A 24,948-nucleotide genomic window follows, 5' to 3' on the forward strand; every position below is an offset into this window, starting at 1 on the left:
ATTGGTTGGCCGTTCATTAAACCATTTTTTTTGCCAGAGGGATTGATTATCTATGATTGTCCAAATCTGAAGTGCCGTAATAGGAACCCCCTTGTAGCCCCCTCTGCTGTTTGGTTCAAGTTCAGGGAGCATTTTCTATTGCCATAATTTAACCTCTTGGTGCATTAGTGGTAGGGAAATCATCTCATGCCCGAGATTATTTACTACCTCATTTGGAGTAATCATGAGGAGGGCAGCCGATTCCAGCACCTTCAGTTCATACTGCATATAAGCTTTGTGGAGAGGGTCCTTTACTTCTGAGATCCAGTGCTAAATTTCGTTCTTTGCCGAATTTGAAGTGGATGTCATGGCTGGATCTGCAGATTCTTGCGTTTCTTTTCTTGTGCTGGTAGTGGGCACCTCTGTTTGATGAGCTTCAAACGTGGATTGTTCGAATCATCCTCCTTGCTCAAATTCCCTTGGGGCCTACTGATATTTTGTCTCATATGCTCTTAGAGTTGCTAAATCCCCTCTTGCCTCAGCCAACTACCTTTTTAATTCTTCGATTTCCTCATCCTTGGCCTGTTGTAGGGCCCTATGACCTATCGTCATGATCTGTCTATCATATTTCTCTTGATTCGGGGCTTCTTTCAACTCTTTGATTTCTTGACTCAAGGAGGTAGATCTTGCAGTCGTTGTTGAGGAGGAGGGGGTCTCTTGTATGGCCAAGAGTTGAGTTAGAGATCTTCTAACCACTGCATATGAGCCTTGTAGCTTCTCTTTTTGTTCTCTTTCTCTGGTGAGCTCCTCCTCGAGATGTTGCTGCTCAACCTACAATGCGGAGTTTGCCTTGTTAAATTATTGCACTTCCTTGTAATAGTAGGCTGCATTCTCGTGTTCTCTTTGCAACTTCGATTGTGCCTGGAGTTGTGCCTTCTCTAGTGCCTCTATTAGTTGCTTTACTGCAAGGACTATGCTGCCATTTTAGATGCTTCTTTCTTGGTATCTTCTAACTCTAGATCTTGTAGATTGTAAAGAGTCCTTTGACATTGAAACTGTAGCTTGATCTGCTCTAAGTGACCATCAATGTCAAAGTATTTAATTATCTTCGCTCCTTCCTCCATGGACGCTTGTGAGCATGGCGATCTTGGCCTATGTTGGTCTTTTTGGCCCTGATCCGTTGGCCCTGACCCGATTGTTTAGCTGCCTCAACATGCTTTTCTCGTTGTTTCAAATCTTCTAGAGCAACAGAGGTTGTGGCGGGCTTTGTTTGTGCGGACTCCGTTTCTTGATTTGTTTTGTGTTCTGTCTGCTTTTCCTCCGCTCCTTGTTCTGTCAAGCCTTCAACTGTTTCCTTCCCTTTTTTAGAAGTCTGTGGAGGTGCCTCAGTGTCCTTGGGAGAACCAAGGTCTTGACCTTGCTGGTCTTGTGTGTCTTGCTATTCCTCCCCTTGCGAGCGACTTTCTCTTTTTCGCTTCGATTAGATTCGTCAGATGATTCGAGCTCATCGAAGTGTGGCTTATTTGATTCTTCTTTTTGTCTTTGCTCCATCTTTTTCTTGAGTTCATTGTGAATGCGCTGCCGCATGGTGCTGGTAATCTCCCATTTTTCTTCAGCTTCCTGCCTCTTCTGCTGCTTTATTCTTTCTAAAGACGTTGTTTGCCTGTGTAGTAGTGGAATATTTTATGCTTCATCCTTTTCTTTCTCATCATCCGCTTCTGTTCCTTAGGTTTGTTTCTGATTTTTCTTTTGTTGGCGGAGCCTTTCCCTCAATGCCTGAGCTTCTTCCATTGTTCTCCTGGCATGAGTAATGGGGATAGCCTCTTCTAGGTGCACATTTTTTATACTCAACCGGGTATATCCAAGTGTGTATGGGCTGTCCTTCTCATCCTCCTCCGAATACTGTTACTCCGAAAGAGTGTCTCTTGCTTAGGAACCTTCTTCCTGGCTACTCCGAGCATCTAACTCGGTCTTCTTGCTGTCAGAATCCTTTAGCGGTGCGCTTTGCCTTGTCTATTTGACTTCTGGTTTTGGCCTTGTAGAAGGGTCCTGCCATTGGTCTTACAGCTCTTTTAGATTTTTGGATCAGATCTATCTGCGCTTCAGCAGGTGGTAGATCCTCGATCATTCTCAGTGCTTGATAGGAAATACATGTTGATGGGAGCAAAGCATGACATGAACCCCGACATCCTCTAAAACGTCAGGAGCCGATGCACGCCGCGAGCCGGTCACGGTAAAGCGAAGAGGGGGCACCACCTAGCTTTGAGCGGCTAGGACACAGAAAACAGGGATTTGAAATATCAGGAATTCTACACACACAGAGAGAGAGAGAGAGAGAGAGAGAGAGAGAGAGAGAGAGAGAGAGAGAGAGAGAGAGAGAGAGAGAGAGAGAGAGAGAGAGGAAGAGAGAGAGCGAGCGAGAGAGAGAGGGATTAGAGAGAATAGACAGGTGATGAAAACCCTCAAGGGTGTGAGAGAGAATGGTTCTCTTGACATATTTACAACAACCTTATTTCTGACGAGGTGGCATATCATGGTGATAGAGAGATAGAGAGAGAGATAGTGAACCTACTTGGTGCGTTCTCGAGAGATGACCCTTTGACATGAAAACTTGCTAACATGAGTGTGTGTGCATCGACCGTTGGAGTCGAGATGTGGACATAGCTTCCTTTACATAGTACAATTCCTAAAGAAAATCACTACGCTAAGTCCCCTCTCTTGTGATGCAAATGTTGCCAATCCTCCCCCCAAAATACTACCAAGTGCTGACCTTTGATGAACTTCCCCCCCCCCCCCCGGATAGAGACCTCTCAATGCCTTTTTATAGGTGCTAGCTGCTTTAGATTATGGTAATCAGGCTTGATTAGGGTAATCTAATCAGGCGAGACAAAGCAAGGTGGTGGGCCCTAGGTGGTTGACCCTTGCTTTGTCTTGGGAGTTATTATAAGGAAAACCTCTAGGTGGGCCTTTGTGACCATCACCTACAGAGATGATAATTTACAAATTTGGGATTTTTTACAAGGTTTGGTTGAAACTGAAAAAAATGATGATAATTTACGATTTTACTGAAGAGGGCGTCGTGGACGTGACGCCGGTGAATAGCAGCTTCACTGGTGCGTCGGTGTGGCGCGTTCATCACTTCGGGGTCGGCCGGGGCATGCCTTCGACGACTTTGCTTGTTTTGGTGTCGATGTCGCGAGATTTAGGTCGTCTTCCTTCTTATCGATGGCATCGATGTCGTTGAATCCTTCATTTTTTTTGTATTTCTATTGGTGTGTGTGTATATGCGTGCGTGTGTATGTATGGGTGCGTGTGCGTGAGTGTGTGTATATATATCTGAGTGTGCGAGTGAGTGTATGGATGTACGTATGTGCGTATTAGCGTGCGTGTGAACGGGGGGTATATGTATTCTCTCTCTATATATATATATATTTATTTATTTATTTTTGTTTTGGTGGTTTACTGCTGCAGGGAACTGGAGACCTGAGCGTCAATGAGAGAGGGAGAGTGTGTTGAGGGGTGTGTGTGTGTGTGTGTGTGTGTGTATTTGCCAACGCGCTCGCACAGGCTTACTCTGGGAGCGCGAAAGAGAGAGAGAGAGACTTTCAGACGGGCCAGCATGCGTCAGGGGTGAGTGGGTGAGGGTGGGGTGTGTGTGTATGTGATAGAGAGAGAGGAAGTCAATTTCTGATGCAGCGCTTGCACAGGCCGAAGAGAGAGAGAGAGAGAGAGAGAGAGAGAGAGAGAGAGAGAGAGAGAGAGAGAGAGAGAGAGAGAGAGAGAGAGAGAGAGAGAGAGAGAGAGAGAGAGAGAGAGAGAGAGAGAGAGAGAGAGAGTGCATGGAGGGCTACCTGCGGGCTGAGGGCAACACAATGAGAGCGAGAGACAGAGAGAGAGGGTGGGTTGAAGTGGCGAGGGAGGGTGAGAAGGGGGATAGGTTGTGTGTATGGCATTTTTCCACTGCGCCCGCACGGGCTGGGTCAGGGAGCGAGAGAGAGGAGGTGGCGGGGGTGGCCCGTATCCGTTAGAGGGAGAAAAAGGGGAGGGAGGGGTATAGTCAACGAAAGGGGGGGGGGGGGGGGGGGTTTGTGTTATAGATAGAGAGAGAGAGAGAGAGAGAGAGAGAGGAGAGAGAGAGAGAGAGAGAGAGAGAGAGAGAGAGAGAGAGAGAGAGAGAGAGAGAGAGAGAGAATATTCTCTATGGCGGTTTCCCACCGTGGAAGAGAGTGAGAGAGAGTGTGTGAGTGGAGGGGGATGGGGGGGGGGGGGGAGGGGGGGAGATAAGGAAAGGGTGGTTGTGTAGGTAAGTGAATTGAGAGAGAGAGAGAGAGAGAGAGAGAGAGAGAGAGAGAGAGAGAGAGAGAGAGAGAGAGAGAGAGAGAGAGAGAGAGAGATTCTCTCCTAGTGCTTGCGGGACCGCTCCCCCAAGAAAGAGAGAGAGAGAGCGAGCTAGAGAGGGGAAGATGGGGGGGGGGGGGGGGGGGTTGTTAGGCTGGTGGTCTTCCAGGGCTGGGAAGAAAACGGGGGGGGGGTATAGGGAGGAGAGTGAGGCTGAAGGGGTGTGGACGAGAGGGGAGATGGGGGTATAATATGGTGGCCCGCCATAGCTGGGATGTGGATGAGAGAGAGAGAGAGAGAGAGAGAGAGAGAGAGAGAGAGAGAGAGAGAGAGAGAGAGAGAGAGAGAGAGAGAGAGAGAGAGAGAGAATATATTTGAAAGAGAGAGAGAGGGAATATGCAAAACGCGTGGTGGCCCTTCAGAGGGTGTGACAGAGGTATCTCGTCTCATGCGCCCACTGGGTAGGTGATGCAGCGGCAGAGTAAGTGAGAGAGAGAGAATTGGTGGAGCCGAGCAGTAGGAGAGAGAGAGGCTCTGTCTTCGGGCGATAATGGAGGGGTGTGGCCAAATTGGTGGCGCCCCGCTAGTGATTAAGCCTAAAGGGTGGTGAATGGTAAAGAATTTTTTCCTTTTTTGTTTTTTTTCTTTGGTAAAATGCTCTCCCCTTCTTAGGATATGGTTCTCGTGAGTCACGGTTTCAAAAACCGGCCGTCATTAGCCCTCCCATCTGGCTCGAGGCATTCATGCTTCTAGCCCTACCTCTGATTCTTTAGTTGTGGAGTTGGAGGGTTCACCCTCTTCTGGAATATCTAGCATGAACTTTGGATCAAACCTAAGGAAATACAATTTCAGCCTCCATCCATTGACTCTGGTCTTGTGAATTCTCCCATCTGCTTCCATCAACTTATAGCTACCATTGTCATAGCACCTTTTGACAATGAATGGTCCTTCCCATCGGGGTTGAAATTTCTTGTCCTTCCTGGTGTCAAATATATTGTCGTATCTCAATACTAGCATGCCCTTTTCCAGGCCCTTTTCCTTAAGCCCTTGATTGAAGGTGAGCCAGCGTCACTCTACCTACGCTGCATAGTGATTGATTTCTTCTTCCCTATCTAGTTAGAGCCTTTCCAGATCTAGGATGTGGTTGTGGAGATTTACAATTGGGCACTGTAATTGGCTAGCCATGAATCGTAAGCTGGCTATCTGTACCTCAATGGGTAGAATTGCCTCCTTTCCATAAACTAGATGGAAAGGGGTGAGACCTAATGATGTTCGGAACATCGTTCGGTAGGCCCATAGAGCGGCCATGAGATGTTTATCCTAGTCTCCTGTGTGGTTGTTCACCTGCTTTGTGATGATTTTGCAGATCATTCTTTTTACCTTTTCGACTAGGCCATTACACTGTGGATAGTATGGTGTGGAATGTCAGCGTGTGATGCCTAGCTTTTTTATTAGTTCTCCCACCAGATCGCCTCTGAAACCTGGTCCCCTATCTGATATTATCTCAAGAGGAGTGCCAAAACGGCAACAAATGTGCTCAAATATAAACTTTGCTACTTCTTGGGCTGTAATGCGGGTGGTGGCTGCTGCTTTCGCCCATCGGGCCATGTAGTCTACACCAACTAGAATGTATAGTTTTCTTGATTGGGCCCTTGATAAAGGACCGATTGCATCTATTCCCCATTTCTCAAATGGACCATATGAGATGATAGGAATAGGAGTCTGTGGCTCATAGGTTAGTGTGTGATCACTGGCCACTTGACAGGCCTTGCATGTTTTACACCAATGATGTACATCCCTGTTTAGACTAGGCCAAGAGTATCCTGCCTGTAGAATCTTCCTACTGGTGATATCTAAAGCAAAATGACTGCCGCAGACGCCATCATGGAAACTTGAAATTACCTCTGTGATCTCCACTAGAGGTTGGCACTCGCCTGAGAATCTGGTCCTTGCCCTTACAATACAAGTGGTCGTTTACAAGGTGGTATCTCGTAGCCTTCCTTACCAGGCACTGTTTCTGGCCTTTAGTGTACCCTTCCGGACATTCTCCGATATCTAGAAAGCTGATGATATCAGGCATAGAATCACTACCTTGAAAGAGGGGTAGTTTCAGTTTGATTGCTCCTACGAGAACGTCTTGTATTCTTTCCTTGGCTAGAGCATCTACCTCCTAATTTTTTGTCCTGGGGACATGAACTAATTGCACTACTTCAAACTTCCTTAAAAGATGCTTAACTTGGCGTAGTTGACCAAGTAAAACTTGATTTTTACAAACCCAAGTGCCGTTTATCTGCTTTATCAAAAGCAAAGCATCGCCAAACACATTTAGGTGCTGAATTCCTTGTGAAATACACTGCTCTAACCCAAGAATTAAAGCTTCATACTCTGCTTCGTTGTTGGAGTGGGAGTGTAATAGCTTTGCGATGGAGAATACCCTTTCCTGTTGCTCATTGAAAATGACTATGCCAGCTGCAGACTGGTCCACTGTTCTTTTGTATGCTCCGCCAAAGAAAAAAGAGTGAGCTCTTTCTAGCTTAGGACTCTCTACCATTGGTGTCTCTTCTTTTGCTTCCATGTTGACCTTCAGCTTCTTCTCATAGTGGCGATGGGTAAAAATACCCTCTAGACTAGCCCTGATGGAGTTTTCTACTTGCATGGTGTAGTCAAACTCTTGTAATCTAACCAGCCATTTAGAGATCCTAGATGAGACATCCATGTGTCACATTACATACCAAAAAACCTCCTCCATTGTCAGCATTACAAAGGGTCTAGGCAGAAGATAGGAGCCAAACATTAGTGGGAGCACCATGTGTTCTACTTCGGTAAATCCCTTTTCTGGTGGGGTCATGACACGACTAGAGAAGTAAATAGGACGCATGAAAGAAGTTTGGGGGTCCTTTTGCATTAGTACGGCTCCGAGTGTATCACTTCCTACATTGGGGTTCACATAAGATGGCTCGTCCCACTTGGGGGGTGAAATGGTGGGAAGCGTAGCTAGGATTTGCTTCACCTCAGTAAATTGCTACTCATTTTCTTCACTCCATGAGAAGACATCTCTCTGGGTGACTTGTTGTAGAGGGAGAAACACTTGAGATAGCAAGTGAATGAACCTGCTTAAGTATCTTACCTTCTGAAGGAAAGAAACCAGTTGCTTAGCTGTGGTGGATGATGACAAAGATACCAGAGCTTGGATCTTGCTAGGGTCAGCCTCAATCCCTTTTGCTGAAATTACATGGCCAAGGACAGTGACTTTGCTTTCACCAATGTGACACTTATCCACGTTGAGCTGGCCACCCAAGGTTTGTAGCCTCGTCAAGCCATCATAGACTTTGCTCAAATGGAGGGAGCATGAACTATCGATGCAAAAATCATCTATGAAGACCCGTATTGACGTTCCAAAGTAGGCTTGGAAGACAAAAGTCACATAGCACTGAAATGTGGCCGGAGCGTTGGTGAGGCCAAAAGGCATCACTCTGTAAGAAAAGTATCCCCAAGGCGTTATGAAAGTTGTCTTTTTTTGGTCTTCTTCCGTAATGCTAATCTGAAAGTATCATGAGTAGCCATCACATACTATGTAGCGCTCATGACCTGCCACTTCATTGAGAATTTCATCTTAGAATGAGAGGGGAAAGTGATCCCTCTTTGTGGCTACATTGAGAGGTTTATAGTCCACACAGACTCTCCAAGGCCATTCTTCTTTGGTGTGACTACTACTGGAGAGACCCATTCTGAGTCTTCGACGGGGTAGATGAAACCTGCATATAGCAAATTCCTCACTTCTTTGAGTAGTGCCTCTTGTTGGATTACCCCAAGTCTTTTGAGCTTCTGCACCACAGGTTTACTCCTTCCTTGAGTTTTATGTGGTGTTGTACTACTGTGATTCCTATGATCTTGTTATAGCCATCAATGAACAATGTAGTGAAGTTACCTAGCATGGAGACATATTCCTTCCTCTCTTCATCGGTTAAATCATTTGAGAGCATCCGATGTAACTTACATGCATTCTCTAAGGATTGCATACCTGATGGTTCCTCTCGGTTTGTCGGGGGTGCTTCAAATTGTGTCAATGTTTTTGGGTCTTTAAGGATGACCCCCATCACTTCGACGCTATTGTCACTCTCTTCAGTTGTTTTTGTCTCTTCTCCTGAGGTGGACGAATAGTCACTGGTGGACTCATCCTTTGAAGCCTCCAAAATCATGTTGCATTGCTTTCCAGTCCTCATGTCATAGAATATGGACTTCCCTTTAGCATCCTTCATCTGAATCATTCCGGTGCTCCAGTCTTGCTTAGCTTCCATAGCCATGAGCCAGGTTCTCCCAAGAATGATATGGTAGCCCTCCCCTTTGTGTGGCATGACAAAGATGTCTACCTCCCCTTTTGTATTGAATGCCTTTACCTTGACCGCATTCACAATGCCTACACATTTCACTCTTATGTTATTTGCCATTTTGGCTCGGCAGGGTGCCGGCCTACTCACCTTTGGACCTAAATGGTGCATCATTTTTTCACTCATGACACATATTTGTGCGCCACCATATATGTAGACATTTGAGATTCGTTGTCCCTTGATGTGGGCATCCATACTTGGTAGGATGTCATCGAGATCCCTCCCAGAGATAGCCCCAACTATCCTTGGTCTTTATTTCCTTGTACTTACCATCTTCGTCCATTGCCTCCTCATCCTTGGTGCAAGGTGGATTAATTGGGGCCAAGTTATCTTCGGGCCCTGTATCAACACATCCTGAACTAAGTCATATGGTTTAGCATACTCACCTAGTGAGAAATCCACGATGTCTATCTTTTGTCGTGGTTTAGCTGCTTGCTTGCTAGACTCGACTTTCCCTTTCATTTTATCTTCTCTTTGAGAGGCTTCTTTGTGCCTGGCACGCTTCACTCCCATGGCATCCACTTCTTCTACTTTTTCTTTCCCTTCGTGCTTCTCTTGAACTGGTTCTTTTACCTTTACCCCCGGGGGATTCACTCTATACACAAAACGGGACGCCACCTGCGAGCGGATAACTTTGATAAAACCCCTATATACGACTCATATTGGGGAATATGACCCCCCTTTCTATGCTTATACATCAATTAATACTGAAAACTATCATACCCCTATCTTACATATAAAATTTAGGTATCACGTGATCTAACTGAGCAAAACTAGTCAAGGAGTGTGTAGCATAATGGATGGCAACATATTAAGGAACCTCTTATGTTCATAATTAGATGTACCCTCAATATGTCTTAGTTTAAATTTCAAAATATGTGTCTGTTCAACGTACACTCTAGCTACTCGTCCAATTATGAACCATCTAAATTACTTTAAAAACATGGTTATAAAGTTGTGTTCGGTTCTCCATGTAATATTTCATCTATACAAACTCATTATAGCTTTCATCCCTCAACAAATGAACTATAATCACAAAACAAGAATTTGATACAAAGCATTGTTAGTTCTTGCATGTATCTTTGTAGCTATTGAATCACAAGTTTAAGGGTACACTATTTGGGAATCCATGATTTTGAAACACAAAAACTTCCTCTCATTTTCCCCTTTTCTCACCCCCCCCCCCCCCCTCCCAAACATAAATATGATACCCCCTCCCTTATTTTTAAGCTTGGGAGATAAGTTATTGGGGCATGTCCCTAACTTATACGCTTATGTAACTTGTAAAAAAATGCCCCTCCCCTGCACTTACGTGGTGTGATAAGTTTTCCACGGTGAACCCCCCGGGCCTTTACCTTCCCTTTAGCTTCCAAGCTAATAACACTCACCGCTTGGTTTACAACAGGTGGTGGGGTAGTGGTGGAATAAGAGGTTGTGGTGGTGGTTGTTGCTGTTGTACAGGTGGGCGAAGGATCTGGACCAGTGGAATCGGCCCTGGTTACCTGGGTGGTGGTGGTCTTGCCCTTGGCAGAGAGATCTGATTTTGTCTTCCTCCTCTATTGAAATTCTGTCTCCTTGGATGTGGGCAGTAGTACATACCATGGCCGTCTTCCCCGCAATTATAGCAGTGGTACTCTTGGTTTTGCCTTCGTTGTCCTCTTCCTTGTTTTGGATTTCTGACAGGTGCATGCCCTTGCTGTACTAGATGTATGGATAAACTCTCTAGTTGGGTAGTGATGTGACTCAGCAGGTCTTGCTGCTCTTCTGATGCCTCTTGTGGTTGGGCTCTATGAACCGCTGTTGCAGTCACTGGGGTTAGTTGGACTGTGCTTGATTCCTCTGACTCGCTGACTCTTGCTTGCATGCGCAGCTTCTTGTCTTTAAGGCGGGCTACTTCTACTACCAACTCATATGTTGCAGGAAATCTTCCCTCCACCTTCTCCTTAAGCGGCGACCCACATACCAGGGATAAATTAGAAGCAGGGAATCAACAGAACCAAACTTTATGTCTAGATGCTTTCCAACATGGATCGCGATCCATATTCCAGGTAGACATCTGACAGTAAGATTTGATCAGTGTAGTCCTAATTACTAGTTGAACAACTTTTCCAAAAGGATCCATAGACAAAAAGAAAAAAAAAACTGATTAGAATACCAAAAAGGAGTTGGTTGCAAAAAATTGCACAACAAACACAAAATCTTTCTTTTCACCTAGAAAAAACTGATCAAATCCAAAAAGACTTCGGGAATAGCATCACCATACCTTGTGTGATTAGCTCACAAAGTGTCAGTCCAAAATCTTTCCAAACATGGATCGTGATCCATGTACCTTTTTGGAATTTTGAGCTGATAATAGACAAGCAGGGAAGTGATAACAATTGAAACACTTTCTCCCAAATGACCCTTATGAGAAAAGTTCAAAAAGAGGGCAAAAGGGGGCAAAAATCAAGTCAAGGGGGAAACCACTGAAACAAACCCTAAAATTGACTTTTGTCTGTCCAAAAAATCTTTAAAACATTCAAAAACCATATAGCTAGCATCATTAGGCCAAGGACTAGCTGTGGGAAAAATATCAGTGCATTTTGACACAAAGGAACATGGATCAAGATCCATGTTCCCCTGACACATTTTGACACTAAACTAGCACCATAGCTAGAGGGCATCACAAGAGTCTAGTGGTCCTTCCAGAGTCAACTTTGGGTGCAAGAAACCATCCCAACAGCTCAGAACTGATAGAAGCTGAGGCAAAGTGACAAAATCAACCTAGCCTCCAATCCAGAGGTTCATTTCTAAAAAAATTGATACCATAAGACCTATTAATCATGTTAAACCTGATGGTAGCAACAAAAGTTCATTTGGATTCCCAACATGGATCGCGATCCATGTACCTCTGAGTCAGAACAGAGACAGAAATTTACCACACAAAGAGCTAGCCCACAATAACGTGGTGGTTCTTTCAAAACTAAAATTGGACCCAAATTGTTGAGGGTGTGTAAGGAATTGTGTGCTACTGAAAAAACCTAGCTAAGTTTTGTCGATTACAAGCAAGAACTAGCGAGAACGGTTGTAAGCTCATAGCTATCAAGAAAATTCTTGATAGGTTGCATGTACTAGAGGATACTACCTAGCAAGTAAGAAATGGGAGATTCGAACTATTTAATGAGGTAACTTGGTTTGGATTTTGTATTACCAATCCTTCATGAATTTGCGATCAAGAAGATTGTACGAGAATAGGAATCCCAGTGTCTTTGATCAAGGGAATAAGCACTCGACGGAGGAAAGTGTGAATTAGAGACCATTGCCACCTTTAGAACCCATTTTAGAGGAGAGTTTATCTGACACTTTGTTTGAGAGATCATAGTGCCTCATGACTGAAGAACGACTTTGATATGTGCAGGTCCTTCTCAGCCCGCATCTGATGTAAAATTGTTGTCTTTGAAGTTTCAATTTGAAAATGTTCTTAAGGCCAAAAACTATAAGGATGGAATGAACCGCTACTATGCTAAGATGGAAAATAAGCTGAGTGAGTTCAGAGACCTTGTAGATGTTGATTATGACGAGGAAAGATATTCGATAGAGAGGGAATAATGTACCTGGTGGTTCATAACTCTTTTATTGTGGATAAATGGGGAATGACTGGCACCAAGGACAAGGTAGATTATGAGATGGCCGATGAGCCACCCAAAATGGAGAAACAAAACGTGATACTTAGATGCACCAATGAGACAGAGCGTCTTAACACAGACAACACATATGTGGGGCTTTATAATTTCAATAATGGAGAACAAACACTCTATTACAGATGTGATGAGCCCCGCATCAAGGAATTGATTGACCAAAAAACTTGTATGTTTACACATACACGGAGGGGATAAGTATTCAGGTGGTCATAGTAGAGAAGTATGGCCGAAAGTACTCTCCAATGGATTGTAAGGAATTAGAGAGATATACATATTTTGGAGGACCACTCCACCAATACTATGTAAATGTGGAGGAGGTAAAAACCACGACTACTCACACCAGACCTGAGACTGTACATGGGAGCCCCTTGATAACTAGGGTGGAGGATTCTTATGGACATGAACGAGTCTAGAACCTTTAGAATCGACAATGTATAGGGCTTCCATGGACACATATAGGGGCAGTACTATTCTTCACATCACTTACACCACTAAAATCCCTCTGACTATTGCGCGAGATTGACTTGATGAACGTACATAGTAGATAGGATACCACTGTTAGTACCAAGAGGAGATTATGAACCTAAAGAAACCACACCATGCGAACCAAGTGTTGCTAGAATGGTTGTAGAGGCCAGAAGTATGTGACCATCTCAGGTGGCAAAATGCGTACCCAAAAAGTATAATGGATCTGTAGATCCGTATGCCCATGTATCAATCTTCAAACAAGTGCTGAGAGCAGAATAGGTAATTGATTTCCACACTCACTATGAAGGTTTTGGGTTGACATTAGAAGGTACTGCCTTGACTTGGTTCCAACCCTTAAACAACTTGGAATTCCCAAGTATTGAGGAACTTCTCCGAGAATTCGCTGAAAAATTCTCAAAAAGGGGGGGATCAAGCATAACATTGTCTCCCAGATCTATGCAATTAGGCAAAAGGAAAAAGAGAAAGTGAAGGAAGCATTGCTTCGTTTCAAGCAGTACATAAAAAGATGCCCTCCTCGAGAACTACCTCAGGATGAAAGACTATCCGTCCTTTTCATAGAAGGATTGTGAAATGACACACTCAAAAAAGACTTGCACTTGAAGGCATGTGTAACTTTTGAGCAAGTCATAAAAGAGGCTTTGTATCTTGTAGATAACTGCAAGGCATATGGGGAGGTGACTGAAGACACAGGTGAGGGGACGAGTAGCACCTCTTCAACCACTAGTGAGTACACGACCAAATTGGGAGGGCAAAACCCAACTGTGCCGGATGTTGATCAAATGATCAACAAAGTGATCAGGAGGATAAACCAAGGAAAGAGGACAAACCCAAACACACAACAACCGCCCATCCAAAAATGCGACACGTGTGGAGGAGATCATACAACCCAATGGTGCAATCTTCAACAAAGGCCAGTAGTGAACACACAACAAATATTGAAATGGTGTGCTACATAACAAAAATGGACAAACCATGATACTCTTGAATGTTTCTATAATCGGAACTATGTTAGAGAGAGACAATATGGACCACGTGGAGGACAACAATTTTCGCCCCCTCCAAAGTACCAAGTAGGGCCAAATAACGCAATCTTAGGGCAGGAAAAAGCTCAACTTGTGTTGGGACATCAACCTCCCTTACCCTAGGAAAATAGGGATATGGTAAGGATTTCTCAATCAATATAACCCCCTTCTTATCAGAGTATGGTCCAAGTAGTCTCATACCGGGAAGATTCAGACAATACTTATGTGAGGGGGTTCGATGGGAGTGTATATGCTCCATAGGGACATAATCCATGGATAATTCCTGAAGAGATGTCCGAACCCTCATACATAACATAGAAAACTAAAAACCATTACTTGGTCAATGAGAATATGTTCATGTTCATGGAAAATCACGTTTCAAACGTAGGGGCTACCCTCCTAGAGCACGACCACCAATGGAGGCTCCACAGGCTTCTCCACCACCTGTAGGACCATGCTATGAACGTGGCGGTGATCATTGGGCAAGAGTTTGTCCAAAGAAAGGAGGACTGGTGAAACTTTTTGGATTCTGTGACGGATGCACGACCTACCATCTCATTCCACACTGTCCAAAAAACCCTAAAAACAAAGGAAAAGCAAACATGAACAAAATGGGGATTGTGCCAAGCTCAAGTGGATCAGAAACAGAACTGAACATTCCGATAAACATGGTCACTAGAGCTCAAGCACATGAGGCAGCAAGGAAGATCCCAACCAACCAAACAGAGATAGAAAACTTATATGTCCGAACCCCTAGGAAATCCTGGAAGGCAAAGTGAGACAAAATGAAAGTCAAAAGAGAAAAACAAAAAATGGCGTTGGAAATCAAATTACTAAAAATAGAGGAACAAATTGAATGGGAAAGAGACCTTAAGGGAAACAATGAGATAAAAGAACCATCGGATCTACCATCAGGAGGGTCGGTCTTGGTAGACAAGGTGTTCGAACATTTGGATGCAATTTTAAAAGATTACGAGGCAAGGCTAAAGCCTAACCAAACCCAAGAGGATAGGTGGTTAATGTACCCTCATCCAGGCTATGGAAAGAGAGGCTACATATGTGCAAGGAGCTCATCCAAGCCGCTCAAGCACTTATGGAACCATCAGTTCTTACGGCTCCAAAAATTGAGGTACTAATCTGAGAAAAGATTCAGGAGTTAGAGGGGCAAGGAATTGAAAAGAATAACCTACCAGATCCTGTAGACGAGACACCATTGGATATGAGGGTAGTAGCCAATACAACAGATGGAACGTATTATCAAGTACCATGCCAATTCCTGAGGTAGAAGAAAAATGGCCTCAAGAGCTATGGGAACAGATTAGGAATAGAAAAGATGGAAGTGCCACACTTATGTCAGCTCCCATCCCAACAATCCACCTGGAACATGAGCTCTATCCAAATGACAGTAGATCACTGTATGGTGATGCAGGTACAACAATATCGGAAGACAATAAACCGCAGTCATTAAAGACTTTACCATCATTTATTGGTAACCATGAAACTCGATCAGAGGTAAGGAGAGTCCTATCTCAATGGAAAACCAATCCTAAGATGATGGATACTAAAGCTCTTCACGAGTTGATGTTATCCCCTATCCGTTGTACACTGACTCTGTTAGAGTTATTGCATATCAGACCGCATCATTGGGATGAGGTCGGGAAAAATTTGGAAAAAATGGGGCTGGTAATTCCTTCACCCAAGGCTTCTCCAAACACACTAGAGACGCAACCCTTGAAACAAACCGATCATGAGCCAGTAACAGTAACAAGGTTGGCGATTATTGCGAAGGTGAAGAAGGAAATACTACCCTGCCAGTGGAGTACAAGGAGGTCAAGTTGATAGAAATATTGGATAGTGGTGCGGGAATAGCCATAGCTACCAAAGCAATGTGGAAAAAATGGAGAAAACCTACTCTTTGAAAGACACAAATGAAACTTCAATTGGTAGATGGATGTCTAGAAAGACCCATTGGCATCTTGGAGCAGATTGTGGTAACCTCTTGTTGCATTGCATATGAATACACTTTTGCTATTATGAATTTTGATGAGAGTAGTAATTTTGACATCATATTGGGAAGACCATTCATGCGTGAGCTCAAAATAGTGCAAGATTGGGGTTACGATTATATCTATCTAAGGAACAAGGATGTTACTACGAAAATTAGTGTCACGAATCATAGCTATAGAGATATAGAAAGAACCCCAGGAGAAGACTTGCACGCCACAAGTGACCAGGAAGGAGGCATACCGGCTTGGCTACAAAATAGAGCTCACTAGTGGGCAAAAGAAGCTTCAGAGTGTGGAAGTCTAAAAAGGGAAAATTGCACTCTTGATAGGACTTCTCAAGACGAGGCATATATACCTGAGCCTTTTTCCAGAAGAGAAGTTTGAACCTTTTGGATGGTAACAAATACTAGCCACTCTTGATGTTTGTGTAAACGAGGTGACCCTCACCAGATTCTGTGATGATAAAGGGTATGTTATCGTTCCATTCTAGATGATGGGTGTCAGCCTAACTCTAAAGTCACAGGGGGAAGTCCCTGACAAGGACGGTGTTGCCGAGTGCCAACGCATAGTGGATGAAATCTCTGTAAGAGATCTTGACCAAACGGATGAAGAAGATTTCTAAGACTTGATTGATAAGATGCTAGAGGATAACGCAGACAGCGAGCTGTCTAGTAGCTCGAGTCAAAGCATCAAACGAAAGGATCGACGGGTGATCTACTATGATTTCCCAAACCAAAATCCTTGAAGACAACACAGATATCAAGAAACAACCGAGGCAAGCACAACGAGGACTCAATACCTCTGTTAACTAACAAAACACAGTATTTAAGATTAGTAGAAGCGACTAACTGCCTCAAGGACGGGATATCAAAGAAATACATGAAACCTGACTCAACCAAAACAAAATCGAAGAAGGCAAACACACAAAAATAATAAAAAAAGAAAATACTGAAAAATCAATTACGTTGTCCAAAATGGAGTGAAAAATCAAATACAATGAACTGAAGCGAGCCTTGAAGAAAGTTTTGACAACAGAAATGGAAACTGATGAGGAATCAAATGATGATAAATTTGATGCACCTTTCCACTATAAGAAGTATACCATTAAGGATAGGAAAATTGTGGTGCAAAAACCCAAACGAGATCCCAAGGAACAAGGAAGTTCATATGATGGGCCTGAAAATGCCAACTGCATCAACTTAGCAGAACCAGGCGAGGAGCCTAAACCGACATACATTGCCACGAACCTTACTGATGAGGAAGAGCAACTTCAAGTTGATACTCTCAGATGATACAAAGATGTCTTTGCGTGGTCATACAAAGATCTAAAGGGGATAGATCCTAATATCTGTCAGCACACAGTTCTCCTTCAGAGTGATGGGCAGACCACACAGACAACGTCCTTACACATACAATGAAACTTTTGCCAAAAAAATTAAGGAGGAGATAGACAAACTGAAGGACACTGAGTTTATCTACGAGATTGAACACATTGATTGAGTGTCCCCGATTGTGGTGGTACCTAAAAAGAACGGCAAACTGCATGTGTGTGTAAACCTCAAAGAGGTAAATGCAGCCACCATCAGGGATAACTATCCATTGCCAATAACATATCATGTTATTGAGAGGGTAGCAGGAAAAGAGGCCTATAGTTTCTTGGATGGGTTCTCGGGCTACAACCAGTTGACGATTAACACTAGAATGGTAACAGGACACTTTTATGTCCTTGGACACTTTTGTGTCCTGTTAAGCGACCATTTTGCTTGAATTATTTGAAGAGTATGAAAATGAATTTCTAGGTGCTATATATCCACAAAGTTGCCTTATGAGCTGAAAAAAACCTAGCATTTTTTTTGGACTATCGATCTCACCATTAACCTTACTCTTGCACAACATTTTTGAACCTAAACTGTGTGAAAAAACAGGTCCTGTTTTTGGCTTTTTTTCAATTTTTGGCAACTATACCACTCTAAAATTCATGTTTGTGAGGTTTAGATGGCTGGAGGTTAGGCCTTCATAGTTCTCAACATGTTTTGATGCTTGTAGGGAGAGCTAAGTGTTAAAATTGAAAGTTATGACCAATTTACAAGAATTGCATAATCCTGTTTTTTGGCCAAAATTAGCACTTTATGATTTTTTTGGTGGCTTTCTTGATATCCAAATTCAATTTTGATTGTGTAAGTGTAATGTATAACATAAAGAAAATCTTCCTTGAGTTTTGGGGGACCTAATATTCTATATAGCATAGTATATGATGATGGTTGAGTTTTTTGATTGCTGAAGAATACGATACATTTTAGAGTAGCAAGTATAACTTTCTCAATATTGCTAGTTTCTTAGGCCAATTGTGTGTATTTTGTAGGTAGTAACCATATCTAATCATAGACTACAAACCTGGTTAGATATTGAGTAGTTTCTATGGGTTTCTAGAGGTCATAATGCTAAACCAAGTTTTTTCATGTTTGCTGTATTTAGCACTTTATCATTGCCCCCAAGGTTGCAATTGTAAGAGATCCATTATACTTTTGACATGCTCCATGGCTCCTTTTGAATCCAAGGGCCCAAAAGAAACTAAGAAAACATGTATATAGTATCTGTATTGAGCGTAACTATAGAAACTTTGATGATAGTTCCGAAGAATGGCAAAAATGCAACTTTGTTGTACCTATTTTTTTTGCCCAAAAAAAATTAGTGAGGTAAAAGCAACCATATGTTTTGGTCACCAACCCATTGAAGTTAACGGGGCATTTTATCTCATGTCCTACAAAAATCCGCACTCTTATTTATATGCAATCAACCGTAAGAAATTGCTGTTTTGGGCAAAATGCAATGGTCCATCAACTTTGGAGGCTTGTAGTGACCAAGGGATGAGAAAAATTACAAGTTTCTCATTATTTCCATATGTAGTAGTTATTGAACTACAAGGTCATGAAAGGATTTTTCAAAATGAGTGGATCTACTATGGTTTTGGAATTTTTTTCTAAAACTCTAAAAGGACACTTTTATGTCCTGTTAGGTTACCATTCTAGTGTTAAAGCGGAAGATCATCATAAGACAGCTTTTGTGACAGAGTGGGGTGTATTTGCCTACAGGGTAATGCCTTTCGGCTTGACCAATGCCCCGACTACATTACAAAGACTAATGATCCACGCATTCAAAGAATATCTCAGACAATTTTTGGAGATCTACATGGATGATCTTTGTGTTTATTCTCATTGACGAAGTGACCACATCACTCATCTGAGAAAAATCTTTGAAAAATGCAGAACGTATCGTATTTGCTTAACCCGGAAAAATGCGTCTTCATGGTAACACAAGGTAAAATTTTGGGTCACATTGTGTTCAAAAACGGATTTCAACTGATCAAGAAAAGGCACAAATAATTGTTGCACTTCCGAGATCAATGAAGATGAAAGAAGTGCAAACATTTATGGGGCATTGCGGGTACTACAGGTGTTTCATATATATGTATGCCGTAATAGCTAAGCCGTTGTACGTCCTCATTGCTAGGTTTGAATGGACGGAGGAATGTGAGCAGGCTTTCCAAAAATTGAAGCAGCAATTAATTTCAGCTCCAATTTTGCAAGCCACTGACTAGAGAAAAATCTTTGATGTCCATGTGGATGCATCAGCCTATGCCATCGGGTGCATATTCACCCAGCCAGGAGAGAAGAAAAGGGATTTTTCCATTTGCTACTCTACTTGACAACTAACCAACGCAGAGAGAAATTATACCACTACGGAAAGAGAGGGTCTGGGAATGATATATGATGTCAAGAAATTTAGACACTACCTTTTAGCAAACAAGTTTGTCTTCTTCGTGGATCACCAAGCGTTGCTATATCTAGTAAACAAACCTTGCAACACTGAAAGAATTGTTCGCTGGTTTATACAGCTGCTTGAGTTTGACTTCATGGTATTTGTAGAAAAGAGGACCACACACAAAAGAGCAGATCATCTTTCACGACTATTTCATGGGGAAGCACCTGAGGGTGTCGATGATGACCTTCTTGATTCATATTTGTTTAACATCAAAATGGTACCAAGATGGAGAGAAGAGTTCATCCCTCTACTCACAATTGGCTCATTGCAGATAGAAAGACAACCTCAATTATCCATCAAACATAAAATCTCCAGCTTTTAGCAGGACAACTGTACAAACACGGTAAGGATGAGATATTGAGACTATGTGTACAGCCCGAAGATACCACATACTACCTCAAATAGGCTCATATACAAAATACGGGATTTCACAACGGTTAAACACAGACAGGCCGATGGCTACAAAGACTGGGCGTATACTAGGCAAGGTGGTCAGTTGCAATTTCGGAAACTATCTTCTTGACACTATTGTCGAAGAAAATCTGAAAGGGAGTCAAAGAAGTAAAGCTTACATGAACAGGGGACCAATGCTAACATTGACGGCCGGTTTTCAAAACCGCGATCGCAAGAACCATACCCTAAGAAGGGGAGAGCATATTACCAAAGAAAAAAAAAACAAAAAAGGGAAGAGTTCTTTACCATTCACCACCCTTTAGGCTTAATCACTATCGGGGCGCCACCAATTTGGCCACACCTCTTTATTATCGCCAGAAGACAGAGCCTCTCTCTCTCCTACTACTCGGCTCCACCAATTCTCTCTCTCACTTACTCCGCTACATCACATGACCCACAAGGCGCATGAGATGGGATACCTCTGTCACACCCTCTGGCAGGCCGCCACACATTTTTATATTCCCTCTCTCTCTCTTTCAAATGTTCTCTCTCTCTCTCTCTCTCTTTGCTCGTCCACATTTGGCAGGCCGCCATATTATACCCCTATCTCCCCTCTTGTCCACACCCCTTCGGCCTCACTCTCCTCCCTATAACCCCCATGTTTTCTTCCCAGCCCTGGCGGACCACCAGCCTAACACCCCCCCTATCTCTCTCTCTCTCTCTCTCTCTCTCTCTCTCTCTCTCTCTCTTGGGGGAGTGGTCCCGCAAGCACTAGGAGAGAATCCACTTAATCTCTCTTTCTCTCTCTCTCTCTCTCAATTCACTTCCCTACACAGCCACCCTTTCCTTATCTTCCCCCCTCCCCCCCTATCCCCCTCCACTCACACACTCTCTCTCACTCTCTTCCATGGTGGGAGCCTGCCATAGAGAATCCTCTCTCTCTCTCTCTCTCTCTCTCTATATATATATATATATATAATATATATAACACCAAAACCCCGCCCCTTTTGTTGACTATACCCCTCCCCCCCCCTTTTTCGCCCTCTGTCGGATACGGGCCATCCCCCCCACCTCCTCTCTCTCACTCCCGGACCCAGCCCGTGCGGGCGTAGTGGAAAAACTCCACACACACATCCTATCCCCCTTCTCACCCTCCCTCGCCACTTCAACCCCCCTCTCTCTCGCTCGCGCTGTGTTGCCCTCAGCCTGTGGACATCCTGCCATTCTCTCTCTCTCTCTCTCTCTCTCTCTCTCTCTCTCTCTCTCTCTCTCTCTCTCTCTCTCTCTCTCTCTCTCTCTCTCTCTCTTTCGCCCCGTACAGGTGCCGCATCATAGCTTGACTCCCTCTCTCTCTATCACATAAACACACACCCAACCCTCACCCACTCACCCCCGGCACATGTTGGCCCGTTCGAAACTCTCTCTCTCTCTCTCTCTCTCTCTCTCTCTCTCTCTCTCTCCCTCTCTCTCTCTCTCTCTCTCTCTCTCTCTCTCTCTCTCTCTCTCTCTCTCTCTCTCTGTCGCGCTCTTGAAGCAAGCCCGTGCAGGTGCGTTGGTAAATACACACACACACACATACACACTCCACCCTCCATTGCGCACACACGCACACACACACACACACACACACTCCAACCCCCTTATTGCGCACACACACACACACACACACACACACACACACACACACACACACACACACACACACACACACACACACACACACACACACACACACACTCCAACCCCCTTATTGCGCACACACGCACACACACACACACCCCCCCCTCAACACACTCTCCCTCTCTCATTCACGCTCACGTCGCTAGTTCCCTGTAGTAGTAAACCACCGAAACAAAAAAATTATTTATTTATATATATAATACATATACCCCCCCGTTCACACAAACGCTAGTACACACACACATACATCCATACAGTCACTCACACACTCACATATATATACACTCACGCACACGCACCCATACGTACACATGCATGCATATACGCGCACACCATTAAAAATACAAAAAAAACTAAGGATTCAACGACATCGACAAGAAGGAAGACGACCTAAATCTCACGACACGGACACCAAAAAAAGCAAAGGCACCGAAGGCATGGCCCAGTCAACCCCAAAGTGATGAACGTGCCACATCGACGCACCAGCGAAGCTGCTATTCAACGGCATCACATCCACCATGCCCTCTTAAGTAAAACTGTAGGTTATCGTCATTTTTTCCAGTTTCAACTAAACCTTGTAAAAAATCCCAAATTTGTAAATTCTCATCTCTCTAGGTGATGGTCACAAAAGCCCACCTAGAGGTTTTCCTTATAATAATTCCCAAGACAAAGCAAGGGTCAACCACCCAGGGCCCACCACCTTGCTTTGTCTCCCTTGATTAGATTACCTTAATGAAGCCTGATTACCATAATCTAAAGCAGCCAACACCTATAAAAAGGCACTGAGAGGTCACTATCGGGGGGGGGGGGAGGCAATTTCATCAGAGGTCAGCACTTGGTAGTATTTTGGTCGGAGGATTGACAACATTTGCATCACAAGAGAGGGGACTTAGCGTACAGATTTGTTTTGGGAATTGTACTATGTAAAGGAAGCTATGTCCACATCTCGACTCCAACAATCGATGCACACACACTCATGTTAGAAAGTTTCCATGTCAAAGGGTCATCTCTAGAGAGCGCACCAAGTAGGTTCACTATCTCTCCCTCTATCTCTCTATCACCATGATGTGCCACCTCGCTAGAAATAAGGTTGCTGTAAATATGGCAAGAGAATAATTCTCCCTCACACCCCCGAGGGTTTTCATCACTGTCTATTCTCTCTAATACCTCTCTCTCTCTCGCTCTCTGTGTGTGTGTGTGTGTGTGTGTGTGTGTGTGTGTGTGTGTGTGTGTAGATTTTGTGATATTTCAAATCACCGTTGTCTACATCCTAGCCGCTCAAAGCTAGGTGGTGCCCTCTGTTTTCTTTACCGTGACCGGCTCGTGGCATGCATCGGCTTCGGCGTTTTAGAGGCCGTCGGGGTTTGTGCCGCGCTTTGCTCCCGTCATTTGGTGCCCCCACGGAGGAGGGTTTCTCGAAAACCTTCAATTTATAATTTTGAAAGCAACACACATCATCAATCATGGACAAATGACTGAAGGAGTTATCTAACTAGAGGACGAAAGAGGAGGAGGATAAGGAGGCACTAGCCACCTTCATTGAAGTACTACTGACAGGCTACAATGTCGTCAGTATTCAAGAGGTAAGCTCCCCATCTCGTGTTGCTCGTTCTAACCACAAATGGAGAGCATCAGGTGGGAGACCTATGAAGTGCTATCACTGTTGTCAACCAAAACACATTGTCAATGAGTGCTAGCAACAAAGGCAGCGAAGGGGCTGAAATCGTTTACATCGACATTCACCACGAGGAACTCGTCCATATCAAAGGGGGAAAGAAAATGGTAAGGCCTCTCTTTCCTAAGGAAACTGCAATCAAAGGTATAATCTCTATTCCAAAATGGCCTAAAAGGGTTGCTCGAGCCAAAGGTAAGGAAAGGCTAAGACAATTTGGAAACAGATGACCCCAACGGAAGAAACGTCTGGCCAAGTGAGTGCTGCAAGTTTAGAAAGCCGGGTCGTACCCAGTTTGCCAAAGAGAAAGTTGTTGGAGGCTCGCCATAGCATAGGCAATCTCCCACAAAATCTATCAATCCAGAGAGAGAGAGCATGACCCGGCTAGGTCTTGGAGGCATCACACAAAGAATGTACGACAGCGTCATTGGATGCAAAGATTGAGAGGATTCAAGAGCGTGCATTCTCCAATGCAAATAGAAATCATCCCAAATCAACTAATGCTAATCGCACATCAAGCATCAATACAAGCAATCATCTACACACATCAAGCAACGAAGTGAAACACACTAATCTTGGAGTCTCTCAAGCACAACTCTAATTGCATGCATTGACGATTAAGAACACAAGATCTCATTCAAGTCGGCCACCCCAACCATGCTAATCATGGTGTCCAAATTAAGTCACACATAATCAAATTAAGCTCAAGGCTTCTTAAACCTACACACACACAAGCACACCATTAGAGGACAACTCTAATCCCTCAATCACGAGTACGCCCACTCCACTTAATCGAGAGAGTTAGATAAGGACTCCACTAATCCGAGTAGCTTAGCATAAGTAAGAGTTAGATTAGAAAAGATCAACACTTCAAAACAATGAAGGAAAGTAGAGAAACATGATTGACAACATAATGAAGACTAGATTAATTCAGAGAGGATTACACTTATTACATGTGATTAGCACTAGGCTTCTAAGCATGGGAATTAAGCTCAAAGTCTAGGCCATCAAGACCTACTCTAGGGAGAGAGTTCTCAAAAGGACCACTCCAGAATGACCTCTCATTAAGCATAGGGCTCTTTTATAGCTTTGGGCCTCAAACCCTTCAACTATGGGATAAAGTGAGCTCTCTAGCCTAGACTCATACAACTTTGGAACTCCTAAATGAGCCCAAGCCCTATACAATGAAAAGTAAATATTGTGCACCATGGCACATCCACAGCTTGGTGTATAATTGGTGTAGTCGTTAGCCGCTGCTAACAAAAGTCATCCGAGGCTAAGTGATGGAAGGTCACCTATTGATTGGCATGGTGCATGCGAGTACTGCTAGTCCACTTTGACAATCTTGAAGCAGAAGTGGTGAGAAGATTTCCACGCCCTAGGGAGGAGTGATTTGGCTACTGTTCTCGCTGTTTTGGAGGACTGGTAGAGGGTGGGTCTCCCTTCTCTCCCCATACAACTTATCCTGAAGAAGCTCTC

General features: G+C 43.8%; 1 protein-coding gene across 1 annotated transcript in view; it reads right to left on the reverse strand.

The window, feature by feature from the left end:
* Positions 1 to 525: 525 nt before the first annotated feature.
* Positions 526 to 24,948, reverse strand: part of LOC147445538 (uncharacterized) — a 47,326-nt gene continuing 22,903 nt past the window's right edge. Inside the window, exon 2 of the mRNA XM_086524598.1 lies at positions 526 to 810. Coding sequence (XP_086380724.1) covers positions 526 to 810 — 285 coding nt within the window. The remainder of the gene's footprint in view (positions 811 to 24,948) is intronic.

The sequence above is a fragment of the Adiantum capillus-veneris genome, chromosome 12 (assembly GCF_014529385.1).
Source record: "Adiantum capillus-veneris isolate H3 chromosome 12, ASM1452938v2, whole genome shotgun sequence".
Lineage (NCBI taxonomy): Eukaryota > Viridiplantae > Streptophyta > Polypodiopsida > Polypodiales > Pteridaceae > Adiantum > Adiantum capillus-veneris.